The sequence below is a fragment of the Salminus brasiliensis genome, chromosome 3 (genome assembly GCF_030463535.1).
Source record: "Salminus brasiliensis chromosome 3, fSalBra1.hap2, whole genome shotgun sequence".
Classification (NCBI taxonomy): domain Eukaryota; kingdom Metazoa; phylum Chordata; class Actinopteri; order Characiformes; family Bryconidae; genus Salminus; species Salminus brasiliensis.
This window is the reverse complement of record NC_132880.1, coordinates 32,629,371-32,646,034: the sequence shown is the minus strand read 5'-3', so window position 1 is coordinate 32,646,034 and position 16,664 is coordinate 32,629,371. Positions and strand designations below refer to the sequence as shown.

Below are 16,664 nucleotides of genomic sequence, written 5' to 3'. Positions count from 1 at the left end.
TGGGGGCGTTACCTTTCGGTGTCTGAGCCAATCCGCTCAATAGACTGTTCGCTCAATTTCTTGTAAGTGGTGGTGTAGTTAGGGTCAAACCTGTGTTTTAATATATGTATATATTATTATTTTTTACGTTTTTTTATGAAGTCATTTACTATTAATTTACTATTAAATATAATTTTAAAGCAAAAATAAAATTACTGTATGTTATAGAAACAATTTTATACTTCATAATCATAATATGTCACTCAAGAGCCCTGTTTACACACCCTTGTTTATTTACCACCTCTGTACACTGTACACTACTGAGCACTACTAAAATGGCTTGCACACTGAGCTACTACAGAGTACTGTAAAGGAAATATCTGCACACTTCTGTACTGTAAGATTGACCTTATTACTAGTATGTTAATGCTGCAAATCTTGCACATCAGCAAAAATCTTCTACTACATTCAGATCAGTTGACTGGGAAGGCCACTGAAGAAAGCTGAACTCATGATGTTCATGTTCATGAAACCTGATTGAGACGACTTTTGCTTTGTGACAGAGCCATTGGAATTGGATTGTGGCCATGAAAACATTTCCCACACCATTACACTGCTTCCACCAGCCAGGATTGTTGAAAGGCAGGTTGGGTCCATGGATTTCTGCTGATGGCACCAAATTTTAACTCTCAGCTGAAACTGAGATTCACCAGACCCGGCTTAGTTTTTCCATTCTTCAGGTGTGCAGTTTTGCGGAGCCTGTGCCCACTGCAGCTTTCTGTTCTTGGCTGACAGAAAAGGAACCCTATGTGGCCCTCTGCTGTTGTAGGCCCATCAACCTCAAGATTGGATGAGCTATGTATTCCGAGATAGTTTTCTGCTTGCCGCAGTTGTACAGAGTGGTTATTTGAGTTGTCATAACTTTTCTCTCACCTCAAACTAGTCAGGACTGCTGATCTCAAGGCATTACCATCTGCAGAAGAGCTGTGTACAGAATGTTTTTACTTTATTACACCATTTGCTTAAAGTCACTGAGATTACATGTCCCCCATCCTGATAGTTAATATAAAACTGGCCCATATCTGCATGATTTTATACACTGCACTGCTGCCACGCGATTGGCTTATTAAATAACTGCATGCATGAGTGGGTGGACAGGCGTTCCTAATAAAATGCTTGGGTGTATTCTGCTACAACATATACAGATGATAGTTTTCAGTTTTGGATTATGTGCATTATGTGTATTTGTTGAAACGGATTCAACACAAAGGATTAACATGGAGTCATGTGTGTCTCAATCTTAGCTTTGATTACATTACAAATGTAATAAAAATCCACATCCTGGACAACAAAGCCACATGATTAAATATGCTGATATTAACAGATTAAACAGATTAAATAATCAGCATATCAGAAAGTGAGCAAAATATAGTAATGTAGTAGTATGTGAGAATAACATACTCAACAACTTATACTTATAGGTGCTATTTAAAACCATTTAAAAATGTTTTTCTTTTACATAAACCACATATAAAATGTTTTTCACAATGGCTACGTTTGGCTAGATGGCTAGAAACGTTGAAGCATCATGGTTCTATATCGAACGACCTTGAAGAACCCTATGTATATATTACATGCACAAATAATGACAAATGTACAAAGGGCACATTTGCACATTTTATTACTGTTTGTTTACTTTAATTTAATAGATGCAACATTTTTAATAAACAATAACTGCAATCAAATCCTTTTTGTAGTTGTTAGTAAGTATCTCACAATGCCATGGTGCCATGGAGGTATTAGGCCCACTCCTCCTTCAGTTCTGCAGCAACATTTCAATCGGGTTTAGACTAGAGTTTTACTAAGCCATTCCAAACTGTGAGTTAGACTTACTGGTGTGTTTTGGATCATTGTATTGTTGCGTGACCCAAATGAACTTCAGCTTATTTAGGAAATATGCAGTTCATGATCAATGTCCTGGAAATGTCATTGATCTGAAGCAGAGTAGACTACATTCCTCCATGGTGTTGTGAGACACTACTTAACAACTACAGAAAGCATTAGATTGCAGTTATTGCTGATTACAAAATGTTTATTACATTGTAGTGTTTGTGTTCCTTTATGGTCCCTTTTTTGCATTAGATTTTAGTTTACTTGCTTTCATTTTCTGTTTATCTCTCATTTTATCACTTTTTCCAGGTGATCATCCAGGTGTGTATTCTAGAATTATTAACATTTACACACCTCTCAACTCCAACTGTTCACTAACTCAATGGCTGTGACCAAAATGGATCCCTGTGTGTGTTTGAGGGTACTGTTAAGTTTGTCTGCCTTTTTTGTATAGTGTCTGAATTGTAAATTAGAATTCCAGAGGGCACTACAATCTCCCACAGTCCACTCGTAATTTCTAGTAAACATTGTAGGTCACAATTATGGGCAGTGGTGGCTCAGCGGTTAGAGCCCAAGGTTGTGGGTTCGATACCCGGGCTTGGCAAGCTGCCACTGTTGGGCCCTTGAGCAAGGCCCTTTACCCTCTCTGCTCCCCGGGCGCTGGAGTTGGCTGCCCACCGCTCTGGGTGTGTGTGTGTACTCACTGCCCCTAATTCACTAGTGTGTGTGTGTGTTCACTACCACAGATGGGTTAAATGCAGAGGACACATTTCGCTGTACAAATACGTGCACCTTTACCTTTACAATACTCTATCTGTATTGATACCACTTACATTTGCCACCGTACAACAAACAGTTAAAGGGTCAAGACATGCCTGGTGTCTAAAGTTTGCTTGTTTGGTGTTGCAATTGGGTTACAAGGCTAATGTAGTCAAAAAGCTAGGGAAGGTGGACATTAACTATTATTAAATATTAAATATTAAATATTAGTCTTGTAACTCCAGCACAAAACTATAGAAGCAAACTTTGGACAGCAAATGTGTTTTGGATGATTAAACAGAAATTGAGGTTGACACATTAGTTGTTTTTTGCTCCTAGTCCTGGAGAACCATGATAGCCCTGCTCTAACACACTCAGTTCAGAACAGGGAGGCCTTATTAATGGTTACTAAGATGTATCAGATGTGCTGGGAGCAGGAGAATCTCAAAAATGTGCAGTGCAGCATGTACGTCAGGACCAGGACTGGGGACTGTGATTAATGTATTTAATATAGTTTTAGTAAATTTCACCTCTAAGGTCATATTTTCTACTTTCCTGTCATATAAAGGGGTTTGCAAAATTATTTTGGTTTTGCAAAAAATATAATGTCGAACCTCCAGGACAACCATCAGTCTGAAACCAGGTACACTATCTAAACCGAAGTACACTATATGTCCAAATGTTTGTGGACACTTCTTCTAATTAATGCATTCAGCTACTTTAAGTTTCTGACACAAATGTGCAAATGCTCACAAACGGCTTGTTAAGTCCCTGTGGAGAAGTATTGCCAATACAATAGGACTCTTTGGAGCAGAAAACGTGAAGCTACTGGCCCCATGACTAATGCCAGGCATGGCCTAGAGGGGCATAAAGCCCCCCTCAGCCTTTAAGAATGATGGCGCTCCATCCAATACTTTTAGGGTGAGGTGGGGTGGTATTCATCTGACATCCTGACCTCTTGTCGCTGAATACAATCAAATCTTCACAGGAATACTCAAAAATCTAGTAGAAAGACAGAAGAGTCCAACAACAGCAGCATAAACACTTCGTTAAAACCCTTGATTTTGGAAGAAACAATAAATGAGCATGAATTAGGTGTCCCAATACTTTTAGTACACATATAATACATGACGAAACCCACACGGACATGGGAGAAAACACCAAACTCCTCCACAAAGCCTGGCGCAAGGACAGAACCCATAACCCTAGGAGCTGTTAGGCACACATGCTTCCCAGATGGTTAGGCTGCATTGGCAGCCCAACTGGGAAAAAGAAAGTTTTGTCCATGGGTTCCATCTTGGCCCCACCTACAGATGTCCACCAGGGATCAGGGTTTAGCATGGGCCCACCCGGGATATACACTGCACATGGGGCCAAAATGGGACCCATGGGAGATTAGGATGGGCTGTAAAGATGGGGCCCAACAGTAACAACTCACTCAGAGCCCATGCCCACCTGGAAACCACCTTGCTCACGTGCCACCCACATTGGCCGGGTACCTACAGCGCCGCAATGCAACTGCAAAATAAGCATATTTCCCACACAAATATGAATTTGTTCATCTTAAAGACACAAAAATGCATCCCAGTTTCACTGTCTAGTAAGTGATCATAAGCATTGCAAGCTAACAAGACTTTGCTGACATGTTTAGTGATGTAAAACTGAGGTTGTTGTTTATTTGTTAATTGCTGATTTGTTTTAGTATTAGTTTCCCTGGACAATTTCAATGAATCCAATGAAAGATATGAAACTTAATAAGACCACCAGGACTGGGCTTCCTTCAAACACTTCAGACGTACATGCTGCAATACACAAATCTGACACCCGATGGCGTCATATGCCCATAGTTTACTCGAGCACTGAGAACAAAACAAAATTGAAATTGGGGGGACAGTGGAGAGAAGCTGCTGTTCAAAATGGTGTGTTAAAAAGCTGCATGTTAGAATAGATGTATAATATTCATAACCATACATGCTGTAAGCTAGTCAGAGAATCTTACACCAAGTCTCTAATTTTTATTTATTTATTTATTTATTTATTTTTAACTCCTCCCTTCCACTGAATCCCTTTCTGACCATTCATTTACAATTATTTTCCCTGAAAAAAAAATCAAAATAGTAATTATGCCAATCCTGTAATTTGCAGTGGAGTGAAGCATAAATTGTTTAATTACAGACACAAGCTATTGTCCATGATGCTGTATTACATAGAAATTACCACAAATCTCCATATCTTCACCTTATCTTGTCTGTGGCTCACACACAATATTAAAAAAAATACAACACTTGGCATTTGACCTCATACCAGGCTATATCTTGGCTTTAAAAGTGTGAATGCCATTACATGCACTGAGTCTATAGGCCCTCATGGTCAATGGGGCCTTATTGGTTATTGGCTAAGTCACACTGGGTAAAGGGTAGAGTGATAGCATCTTATTGAATGAGAATAATGTTGGGCCTTCAGCAGGCAGCGGACTTCTCCTTTCTTTATGTGCTGCTGGTGTACTGAACTGGTGCATGATTCTGATAGTACTATATGTTTGGCACCTAACAATAATATTTAATAACATCCTTGTCTTGTTAAAGTTAATAACAGGCAGAAATGCCCCCAAATTAAATATGTGTAAAATCATCATCCAGGGGTGACATATGTTTCTGCCCACACTAACCCAGTGGTTCATTGTATGTATAGGATATATTCTGCATGTGTAGCTCTGTGATGTGTGTGGTGTTTTTGTTCCTGTACTTAACGTAAACGTTCCTCTCATATGTAAACATCATTAAAACCTGATGGTCAAGAAGAAGCATAAGTGTGTTTTTCCACCTCATCCTCACTGAAAAGAAGAAGGACACTTCCCAGCCTTCGTTAGGTAACCAACATTTATTTACCATTATCAACTTTACAATAAAACCAGTAACATCTTTTAACATTAGCAAAATAAAGAACAAAATCAGTCAAATGTATTTACAGAGACAAAAAAGCAGATCAAGGCTCACATTTAACACATAACAACTCTGCTTCTTTTAAAACTTCAAATGTGAACATAGCAAGCTCAAATGTGTTTTTTTAGCCAAGATGAAAATTAAAATGCGATTTCAAACAAACAAGACAAAGCCTTCTGGATATTTAAAATGGTTCTCTATACACCACAAAATACTTAAATTTGGGTTAAAATATAGGAATGTAGAAAGTTGGCAAGTCTTTTTTTTTCTTTTCCATTTTTTTAACAGTCATTATTATGTGGTGATGTTTATCTTGCACTTCTCTTTTTTATATTATAGCATCTCTGTGGTGATGGGTTTTGAAAGATGCCTCTTCGTCTTTCCTTCTTCTGTCTTCTTCATCCTGTTCTCAAACTCACACTTCTCTCACTCCTGCTTTGAAATCCCGGTTCCGAGGTGATTTCAGCCTAAATTCAGAGTCCCGGATCTTTGAGCCATTAATAGGGAAGTGAACTAGTGAATCTAGTCTGTCATTTCATATTAATCTTGAAGAAAGTGGCACGAGGAGTCTCTCTTTTTTCTTTTTTTTTCACATACATGTGTATATATACATATACATATATCCATGTATATATACATATGTATACATATACACATATATATAAATATATATATATTTTTTCTTGAAAAACAGTTCACAAAGTCCTTGTGAAGTACAATCACTCCTTCTGTTCGGATGGTGCGGGTGTGGAGTTGGTCTCCTCTGTGGGTTTTGTGGGCTCAGCAGCAGGTGCGGCAGCGGCGGCAGCAGCAGGGGCAGCCTCTTCCTTGGGGGTGGCGGCCTCCTCGGCCTTGGCCGGGGTTTCCTCAGCCTTGGGAGTCTCGGCCGGGGCGGGGGTCTCCTCTGCCTTGGCCTCCTCCTTCTTCTCCTCCTCGGCGGGCGCTGCAGCTGCCCCGTTCTCCTCGGGCTTCTCCTCTGCGGCCTCCTCGGCCTTGGCCTCTTCCTTCACCTCTGCGCTCTTCTTGCTCTTTTTCAGCGAGAGGCCCTTGAATTTGAAGGAGTTCTTCAGGGAGAACTTCTTCTTCTTCTTTTTGGGGGTCTCCTTGGCGGCCTCGCCCTCAGGCTTGGCGGCATCTCCCTCGGCGGCCGGTGCCGGCTCGATGGCGTCTCCCGCTCCGGCCTCGGTCTCCTTGGCTGCCTCAGCCGAGCCGTTGGTGGTGGCTGCTGAATCTCCCTCCGCCTTGGCAGACACGTCGCCGTTGGTTTTGACGTGTCCGTTCTCCTGAAAGGGAGGGAGGGAAATTTAATTAATATGTGTTTCTGCTTTTCATAATGGATGTACACACGCTTTTCTAGTTGTACAACATAGTTATTGTTTCCGTCGGAGGAAAACCTCATCTCCATCCATTCAATCGTCGACGACTACGCCGGTGACCAATCACGTACACAATGCAAGTGATGGAGGAGACGCCTTGCAGTACCGCAGCCTGCACACAGGGGGCGACTACAGAGCACGGATCGGTCGAGGCTGGTCGAGACGGCGGCTTTCAGACAAAAGACTGAAACGGATCGATGCGCGGTGCGTTTTCACTGCGCTACACTCGCTCGACGACGACCAGTTTACCTCAAAAAACACCGAAACACGTACACACCCCACGAGTACGACCGGGGAACTGACGTGGGACATGTTTTTGCGTAAAATCATCACCAGTTTGATTCATAACTAGTGCCAGTCTGAGACATGTGGATTTACTACGGAGCCCAGTGTGTCTAGACTTGAACGCACGCGCGCGCGTCTGGCGGATTTTAGGCTTGGATTATTCGACGCATGAATGAAAAACACACACAAATGTGACTCCCAGCTCAAAAAAACACCAGAAAACTGCAGTCGCACCACCGAAAACATGCCCCTATTGACTAGCTAATTGATTAATGCTTGATTGAAAAAAGCACACCGGAGCATCCTCCTACACGGCGGCGTCTCCAAACCCTTACGCACCCCCTAAGAAACACCGACCACGATTAATTGACCAAGCTTGTGATTAAATAGCCCGTGCATGAGATTAAATGGCCGTGTACGGTGCAACGGGTGGGTGGGTCGGTGGAGAATTTTTTGACTCTCCCGCGTGTGGCGAGGAGGGAGGGGGCGCGTGCCTAGCATCGAAATGCTCCTCGAGGAGCGAAAACGGACTGGGTTTTTTTTTCCTCACAGAAAACCATCGTGGAAAAACAGTCTGAGCGCATCCACTCGGTCCTACCTGTCCGTTCGTCTTGGCGGCGGAAGCCTCGGCGGCTTTGCCCTCCACGGCCACTCCTCCCTTAGATGCCTGGGATCCCATCGCGATCACTCGGGGTGTTTTGAGTGTTTCAAAGCAAACGAAACCGAATCAGGGCGCTGAGAAGTAAATCCAAAGCCTCGGGCTCGCTGCGCATCCAAAGGTGCGAGTCTTTTCTGTGTTTTTCTTTTTTTGTAAAAACTCTCTTTCCCTTCTCGTCCTCCTCCGCCCGATCTCTCCGAGTGCTGCTCCACTACTAACAACACCAGTTGAACGGCGCTTCAAGAAAACCCCGGGTCCCGCCCACGGGCGTGGCTCCGCCGCCCCAGCCAATCAGGGCCCGTGTTACGCCCTCCTGTGGACCCCCGCCGCGACCCTCCTCTTCGCTCATTATGTGGGAAAGAAAATGGCATCAGAGCTTGAGATCCAGTGGAGGGGACTGGACCTGTTGAGCTGAGCTTGAGAGTCGAAGTTATTGGAAGTTATGGGCCTGTTCGGTGGAGAAGATATAAAGCCCTGAGGCTTAAGGAAAGCACAGTAACACGACATCTGATGACACAGGGACCTCGAAACACACTGAATAACACCTTTATAAAAGCATACAAGAATGTTACGAATGAATTTTCCAGAAATCCTAAGATAACATGTCCTACTGACATAAGGGCTCTTTTAAACGAAGAGCCTGAAGGATCAGCTCCACTTATAACAACACTGTCGTGAATCTTAATTCCCAAATAGCAGCACTTCTAAAGCACAGGCTCAAGAACACATCAGTTCCTAAGTTTCTACTTGAGGTGAAGCAGAATAGATCAATCCCCAGTAAGTTGACCACAAGTAGGTACACTGAGCAGAGAGCAGAGAGCGCTGAGTAACCTATTCATAAGACAATACAGTATTAATGGACAAGTTACACCAGTGATCACAAGATGAAATTAGATGTTTTGTGAAGTAAATAACGCTGTACTGACATAGGGGGGCTAAACCTAGAGTGACTAAGCAGCTTTGTTTCATTTATAACACTGTTATGAAGCATCGCTCCCAAGAAACAGAGCTCACAAGGCAGCGGCCTGCTGAAGAACACAGTATATCAGTTCTAAGGAAGATTCAGATCAGTCCTGTACTTGAGTGACAGGAAAATATAGAGCAAAGGTAGATGTTATATGTGCACAATTCTACTTAAGTAGGTTTACATGTACTTGCCTTTAGGTACACTGAAGTATTAAGACTAAATGTAGCTGATATATGGTGTTTTGATTAAGGCCTCTGCCTTTTAAGGTTGATCATTTGGAAATAATGATTCAGAACAGTCATATAATGGTAACACGGGTCTTTTTCTTTTACCTCAAGGGTCATTAAGTCAATACAATGTCATACATCTCATAAAGCGTCTGATGCCATCTGGCATAAATATGACCGTAAAAACTCAAGTACTCCTTCAGGCTTGTGCTATGAAATCTCTATGTAGGCGTCATTAGAATGATTAGTATGTATACAGCACAAATATAAGCTATATAAGTGCAGATCTGTTGTTATTGAAGTTATTGAAATGGTTTGGTGGAAATATCGGACCACCACTTCAGCCTACTAGAGAATAAATATATGTATATGTACATATGTAGATGTAAATACATCAATCAGTCGTGAGATTAAAAGCACTGACAAGTGAAGTGAATAACACTGATTATCTCATTGTAATGACACCTGTAATAGGCAGCAAGTGAACAGTCAGTTCTTGAAGGTGATGTGTTGGAAGCAGGAAAAATGGACGAGCGTAAGAATGTGAGCCACTCTGACAAGGGACAAATTGCGATGACTAGACGACTGGGTCAGAGCGTCTTCAAAATGCCAAGACGGACAACCAGTGACGGGGTCATGGGTGCCCAAGGCTTATTGATGTGTGTGAAGAGCAAAGTCTAGCTTACCACACAATTCTTTCAGAGGTCTTGAGGAGTGCATGCCTCAACGGCTCAGAGCTATCAATCCTGGTCCTGGTGGGCCAGCGTCTAGTACATTTTGGTGATTTCCCTGCTCTAATACCTGGTAATTAAGTATGTGAAATCAGGTGTGTTTAAGAGGGGAATTCACCAACCTGTCCTAGACCAAAGCTGTGTTCGTAACAACAATCCCAAGGATTATGGATATTCCATGTCCGCTAGTCTGCATTGTTAGTTTGCTATATATTATGGTGTATTGTGGGTTTGAAAATCGGGCTCTATGCTTTCGGACACCACTACAAAATGGTTAAACCCCAAAACAGTGCACTATATAGTGAATAGGGCACAATTATAAAAAAGCTTAAGTCACCAGAATCAAAAACAGCAATATATGTCTATGAAAACGGCCCACATTTGTATTTACACAATATATAACAGTGCATTTCGGGATGATTACATGGGACTGAAAATTCGACACAACGCTTTCAGACACTGCTACAAAACTGTGGAACCCCAAAGTAGTGCACTATACAGTAGATAGGGCACAATTTCGGATAAGCTTAAGTCACCAGAATCAAAGTCAACAATATGTGTGTGTGCGAAAACGGCCTACATGTGTATTTACATTGAAAATAATGTAATTTTGCAGATGCTTTTATCAAAAGAGAAACTTACAAACTATGATGATATAATAGAAAGCAGTGTTAGGAGCCTTGCCAATAAGAACTTGCGTGAGCAAGCATTTTCCACTACACAAATGGTGCCGTTATGTTATAGAGTACATTTTTTCAGCCTCTATTACAAACAAACTATATATTCATCTATACATGCATGTATTCAGTGTTCAGTGTTTGCAGATTGCTATTTTTTAGCAGTGTGTGTTGACATCACATGATAACCGAATTCTCAACTGCACTGGCTGTACATGCGATGAGTATTATAGTCAATTAAGATGTTGAAATTAGTCATTAGGCATTAGTCTTAACCCCCTAAATACCCAGCACTGGCTAGAGAGCCCAAGCTTTCATTCCTCACTCCAAAACTGGAGAATAGCACAGTTAGTTTGCATTGCATAAAATTACTAAATACATTCTTATTAAAGGTGTAAATAAAGGTGTTGGGGCAGTAAGAGCTCCAGGCTATTGATGACAGGGTTGTGGGTTCGATACCCGGGCTCGGCAAGCTGCCATCAAAGGTGGTTCTTCTATGGCTTTGCTTAAAGTATGATATGTGATGTAATTTAAATAAAAGAAGAAATCGATATGCTGTTCATAGCTTTTGCCTGGGTTTCTGTCTCTCTCTATCTCTTTCTCCATCCCGTGGCCTTCTATCTCCCTCCTATCCTTGGCCTTGCCAAATGACATAAAGTCTCTACTGTCTGTGGAAGAACGAGGAATGTGAGGCATGCAGTGCTCATGAAGACTCTTTTTTACCTCATTTGCGTCTTGCCTCTTTCTCAGAATGGTCACCACCTCGGGGGGGGGGGGGGGGGGGGTTAGAATGCTTTTTTGTGTGTGTCAGATGAGGGAATGTCATGCTCGTATATTGAAACAGTCTCTTCTTTTTTTCTTGGGGAAAGAGAGAGAGAGAGTTGGGGGTTGAGAGTGAAAGAGGAGTTGGGGGTGGAGTCTCCTAGTCCCCAGGGCTTTTGTGATGTGGTTTATTTTCCTGATGACGGGTCAGGACACATCATCTCATTCTGTATGCCTCACCCCCCCCTCCCCACAATCAGCTGGTGTGAAAGGGCCTCATTGTCACGAGATCAGTCGGAGAGTCAGGGGTGAAAGCAAATAGCTGCAGTGCTCCACAGAGTAGCCTGCATTTCACACGTTTTTCTGCTCAGCCAGAGAGTCCTCATTGTGGTGGTGTTTAATGTCCCTGCAGAGCGGCCTTATCAGAGGGGAGATAACCGCGACCTCAGGCATGAATGTGAATGGGCGTGTTGATGGGCCTGTGATGGGACGGCAGCAATGGACAGAGGAGCTGAAGACAGTTATCACACATCTTATCACACACCTTTTCTCCGTCACCACTGTTTGGATCATGGCAGGGAGCAGGACTGGTGGGTGGGGATGCTGTCGATGGGAATATAGGAGCATTTAGGACATAAGATATGAAAGTTATCAGTATTTATGGAGAAGGAAATTGTGTTGAGGAGTCAACATGCAAACTAATTGCAAGCCATCTTGGAATTCCATGGTCAAGAGACATTTCTGAAGGCTTCTCACTTACCTTTCTACCACCTTAGCCCATTTCAGACTCCAAACTCTGGGAATTACCAGGATTTCTACCAGATCTGTTTGGGCTTTACCTCATTTCAGTCAGCTTCTGTTCATGCATGAGCCATCCCATAGTTTCAGTTTCCCTATCACTGCTGTTATCAGACTGTTATAACAGTTTCACAATCATGGCTTTTCTCTGGTTTGGCGCCAAATGTTTGCACACCTAAAACTAAGGGTTGTATTACCCATATTACACAGAAGGGACTTTAATCTGCAGGATTGCTACAGCAACTAGGAACACTGTGCTTTTTCTATCATGCCTGGGTCCTGCCAAATTGGGGTAGTTTGAAAATGCAGTGGAAATGACAAATTCGCTGTGTTTTAGTTACTTTCTAAAGGAAACCATGTCCATGTCAGTCCCATAGGGGAGCCAGGAAGTTTCATGCCAATCAGGGTCAGTAATGGGACCAGGAGGGGTTAAGCATGGGCCCTATCTGGGTTGTAGACTGCACATGGGGCCTAGAAGAGGCCGATGTGAGATTGAGGTGGGCTGTAACAATGGAAAAGCCCAACCAGGTTCAAGTAACAAAGTCTGTACAAACCCACTCATGGTCCATGCCCACTTGGAACCCACCTAGCCCACGTTCCACCCATGAGCATCTTGGCTGGCTGTGTAACTGTGAAAAAATGAAAATGCATGGTCTTTTGAGGGAATATTGATTCCAGTGTTAAATATCTAGCAGCTAAATGGTCTTAAATGGTCTTAAAATACTGTTTTACAAGGTCAATATGAATATCCATGAGTAATATTTGATTATAAAGTGAGATTATAAAAAAATCATTAAGATTACACTCACATTTGAACACATATTTTGAGCTAGTTTCTGCTTTGAGTGGGAAAGGTTCAAGAAAAAGTAAGGCTGACAGTCTTGAAGCAAGCATTAATAAGCAAAAACAGCAGCACAGCATGAGCTTAAGCTAAGTGAATGTTGTGTTTTATTGTTTTTTAAATCAAAATCGCATTTTTACATAATAATGGATTTATAATTGGAAGTATTTCAGAGAATATTTTTTTAAACGTGGGTAATGTAATTGCCTTCCCTATTTTCCTTCTGTATGATCTGCTCATAATATTGGTGACGGCAATGCAGGGATATTCACATTGTTTTTGGCTCTTTATTTTTCTAGTAGTTTATGAGCTTTACCATGGCAATGTAATGCCAAACCAAATACATTATTAATCAACCTAATGCATTCCCACATGATTCCTGCTTCTATGTTAACATCCCTCACCCAAATCAATCGTCTGTAATTCACATTGGATAAAAGTTCCCCCTCCCCAATATTAAAACCCAAATCTGGGACCACGCTTCCAGGTAATTTCCCAGGAATTATACTAGGTCTTGTACAGGTAAATCAGCTCATCCACTTTACAAGGATTTTAACTCGCAGAACCGCAAATAACCCCTTCTAGTCGACCCTTTCGACCACTGCAAGCAGCAGGACAGGGGTTGAAGAAGCACTTTAAATGTAAAAGATGACTGTAATCAGCATGACTTCGGGAAGATTGAGGATGTGCTATATTCCATAAGAAACACAACTATTCAATCATGTCCTGCCTCTTCAAGACATCTAGGATTTTGTGGTCATAAAACCAGTTCACATTACCCTCCTGAAGACCTCTTGGAACATTTCAATGTTCACTGAGTTTTCTGCATAGATCTGTGCATAGGCCCAACCTGTTACGAGTCTAATCGCTGGCGATGCCATAGCCATCCATGAGAAGTTTTCTAAGACAGCATAGTTGGCTGGATGGGGGGTGTGGTGCTAGCCAACGTGGTAATCTGAACTGGCAGTTAATGTTCCCCTCCAAGTGTGTTTCAGCTGTCCAATAATGTTGTATTTACAATAGTTAAAAAATAACTGTTTCATGTGTCTCAAAGGAAGCCTGTGCTAGCATTTGCCCTTCCAATCTTGGACATATCATTCTAGTCCTAAGTACTTTCCCATGACTTGAAGGTTATTTATACTTTTATATCTCATCTCAAACAAAATGACTCTTTAAAGAGGATTCCTATAAAATGTTCTTTATGGATGCAAAAGTGTCCAAGTGATGCAAGAATCACCCAAAACAGCAGTTTACATTTCAATTCTTCACTTTATTAGTGTTGAGTTTGGAATTTTTTAAAGGGTTTTAAGGGTTATAACTGCTTTTTCAGGGCATATTTCATTTATCTCAGTGAATACTGTGCTGTATTAATGCATAATGCATTTAAGTGGAGTCATTAAGCGAAGAGAATCATCCTCAGTCTTCCATCTTCAGTGAGCGACCTGAGTTCAGATGAAAAATTTACAAAAGACGACCTAAACTCTACCAATCTTTTCAGAGCACAAGCCACAGAGCATGATTGATTTTACCAGCAATAATGAGTGAAGATGATGTTTTCATGTTAGTTTAACCGTGCTGGCCCTGGTATTTGTGTGTCTAGTCAGCTGCAGAGAGACCATTTCAACTTTTAAACTCTTAAACTCAGCCTCGACCCCACAAAGCAGAAGTACAAGGGTTTTTGTTGTTGTTGTTGAAGACAGCCTCATTTAGAGAACGCTGCCCCAGATAGCGGAACGACTACAGGGGAAGGACAAACAGAAGAGGTGAATGGCCCACTACCCTCACTATTTTTTTTTTTTTTTTGGGGTGGTTCCTACAGCTTTTTGCCCCTCTTGCCCCCTCTCTGGCTGCGGCCCTGGAGCAGTGAACTGGTTTCAGCGAGGCTCGACGTGGGGCATCTTATCTCTCCCTTTTTTTCCCTCAACAAGAGTCAATGGCTCTTTTTGTTTGGCTGCCCAGATTTCATGCCTGAACACAGAGTGAGATTTATATCCTGAAAAGGCCCTATTGTTCTCTTTTCAGAAAGCCAACTGATGAGCATCACAAGCTGGGGTGAGGGGAGGCCTGGAGAAGAGAGTGAGAGAGAGTGAGAAGGATGAGTGACTTCAACATTATATTACTATATTAATTAACCTCTTTAAACTCTAAGGACCTACATATGGGCCAACATTTTTGGTTTCTTAGTAAATACAACTCATGTTGTCGCTGTCATGCAAAAACCTTGTATGTTAAAAATGGCAACTTTAGAGGAGAAGAGAAAAAAACTTTTAATGGAAGTCATTAAATTCATTAATAAAAATTTATACAATGTAAAGAACAACTGGCAGATTCACACAAAAACAGTTACATATATAGATAGTATATATAGATAATGTTACATGGGGTAAAATGTAAGATTAGAACGAATGCTTATCTTCCCACATTCACATTGCAATGTCATATATGAGCTTTGACCCATACATTGTTAGACTGTGCCCTGATCTATCTTACCTAACTTTAGTAGGAGCACAGATAGCCAGAAGCCAGATAAAAAAGCTGATGTAAGTAAGTACTGTACATGTAAGTACTGAGTAACACATAGAATGTACCACCTTCACATCCAGCATCTCTCAGCACAGGAACCAAGGTTTCTTATACTATACTTTTCTCTTTTTTACGCTAATAATTGGTCTAACATACCAATTTTAAATTTAAACAGTTATGATCAATCACAAAGCAATACAAAGCCTTTTACCAATGTAACAGAATGAAGTAACAAATCCATCACAATATTGCTTGAGTACATGCAACTCCCCACCCACCTCTGGTAGTTAGTGGTAGTATATTAATATATTTTGTAACAGTGTTGAGTCTTGAAAATGGAAAAATAATAGCTTTAGAGCAACATCAAGATTTCCCCCTTTGCCTTTCATAGAAGTGGACACTTCCTCTTAAGCTTTTTGGCATGCAATGTGAAGAAATTGCTGGAAAATTCCCAAGAATGTAAGTTGGGACTTTATACAGTGGATGTTACTGTAAACGGGTTCATGCGTATTGCTCCATGTGTTTCCTCTTATCTTTTGTAGTCAAAAATACTGTCTTTTGTCTTCCTACATCCTGTCCATCATCACTCCAAATCCCGAAGGAGGCCGCATCCCTAATAAATCTCCAATAATGAGTGCTTATTGATCTGTAAGGAAAGCTAAGAACCTTAGCCTGCGTCTAAGACAGTGTGAGCATATGGCCTGAGCAACTATCAGCCAGATGTCCCACTTGGACCGGGATGAGGAGGTGCCTTGACTTTAGCTTTGAGCTTTAGCATGGAGCTGTTGGGATCAAAAGGTCAAAGGCTGGGCACATCTGGGATCCCCCTGACAAGCCTCAGACTAGGCCTTGTTGATGTGCAGTGAGCTTGAGGGGTGTGCTGGTGGCGATGGAGGGACAGTTGTTTCAAACTACCCACAACATCTTCATATCAGGCATCTTTTTGGGTCCTTTCAGCCATTTTTGGTTTCGTAACCTTTTAAACTCCTCAGAACCACCAGTGATTTCTGGCTTTTTTTCACCCCACTGTTAGGACCTTCGGAACAACTCAGCCAGCTAGCATTGCTTTCCATGTAGTCACTGGTTACTAATCCTTGGGGTGTTATAAAAGTCACAGAACATAAGGGGTTAAAAAGCGTGACTACAGTCCAGTCAAAAACAGTTGGTACAATATAGTACCGATAAAGGGTTCTTTGAGTAGAAACTACAGTGGAACCCCCAGTGGTCCTTTATAGAACTCTATTTTTTA

At 41.7% G+C, this 16,664-nt stretch overlaps 1 protein-coding gene across 1 annotated transcript; it reads right to left on the bottom strand.

Moving 5' to 3' along the window:
• Positions 1–5,493: 5,493 nt before the first annotated feature.
• On the bottom strand, positions 5,494–8,117 carry marcksl1b (MARCKS-like 1b). Its single transcript, XM_072675907.1, has 2 exons — positions 7,830–8,117; positions 5,494–6,853 (listed from the first exon to the last, which is right to left on the bottom strand). Exons 1-2 carry the CDS (start codon positions 7,908–7,910, stop codon positions 6,290–6,292), a joined length of 645 nt encoding a protein of 214 aa, XP_072532008.1. The 5' UTR covers positions 7,911–8,117; the 3' UTR covers positions 5,494–6,289.
• Positions 8,118–16,664: the final 8,547 nt, after the last annotated feature.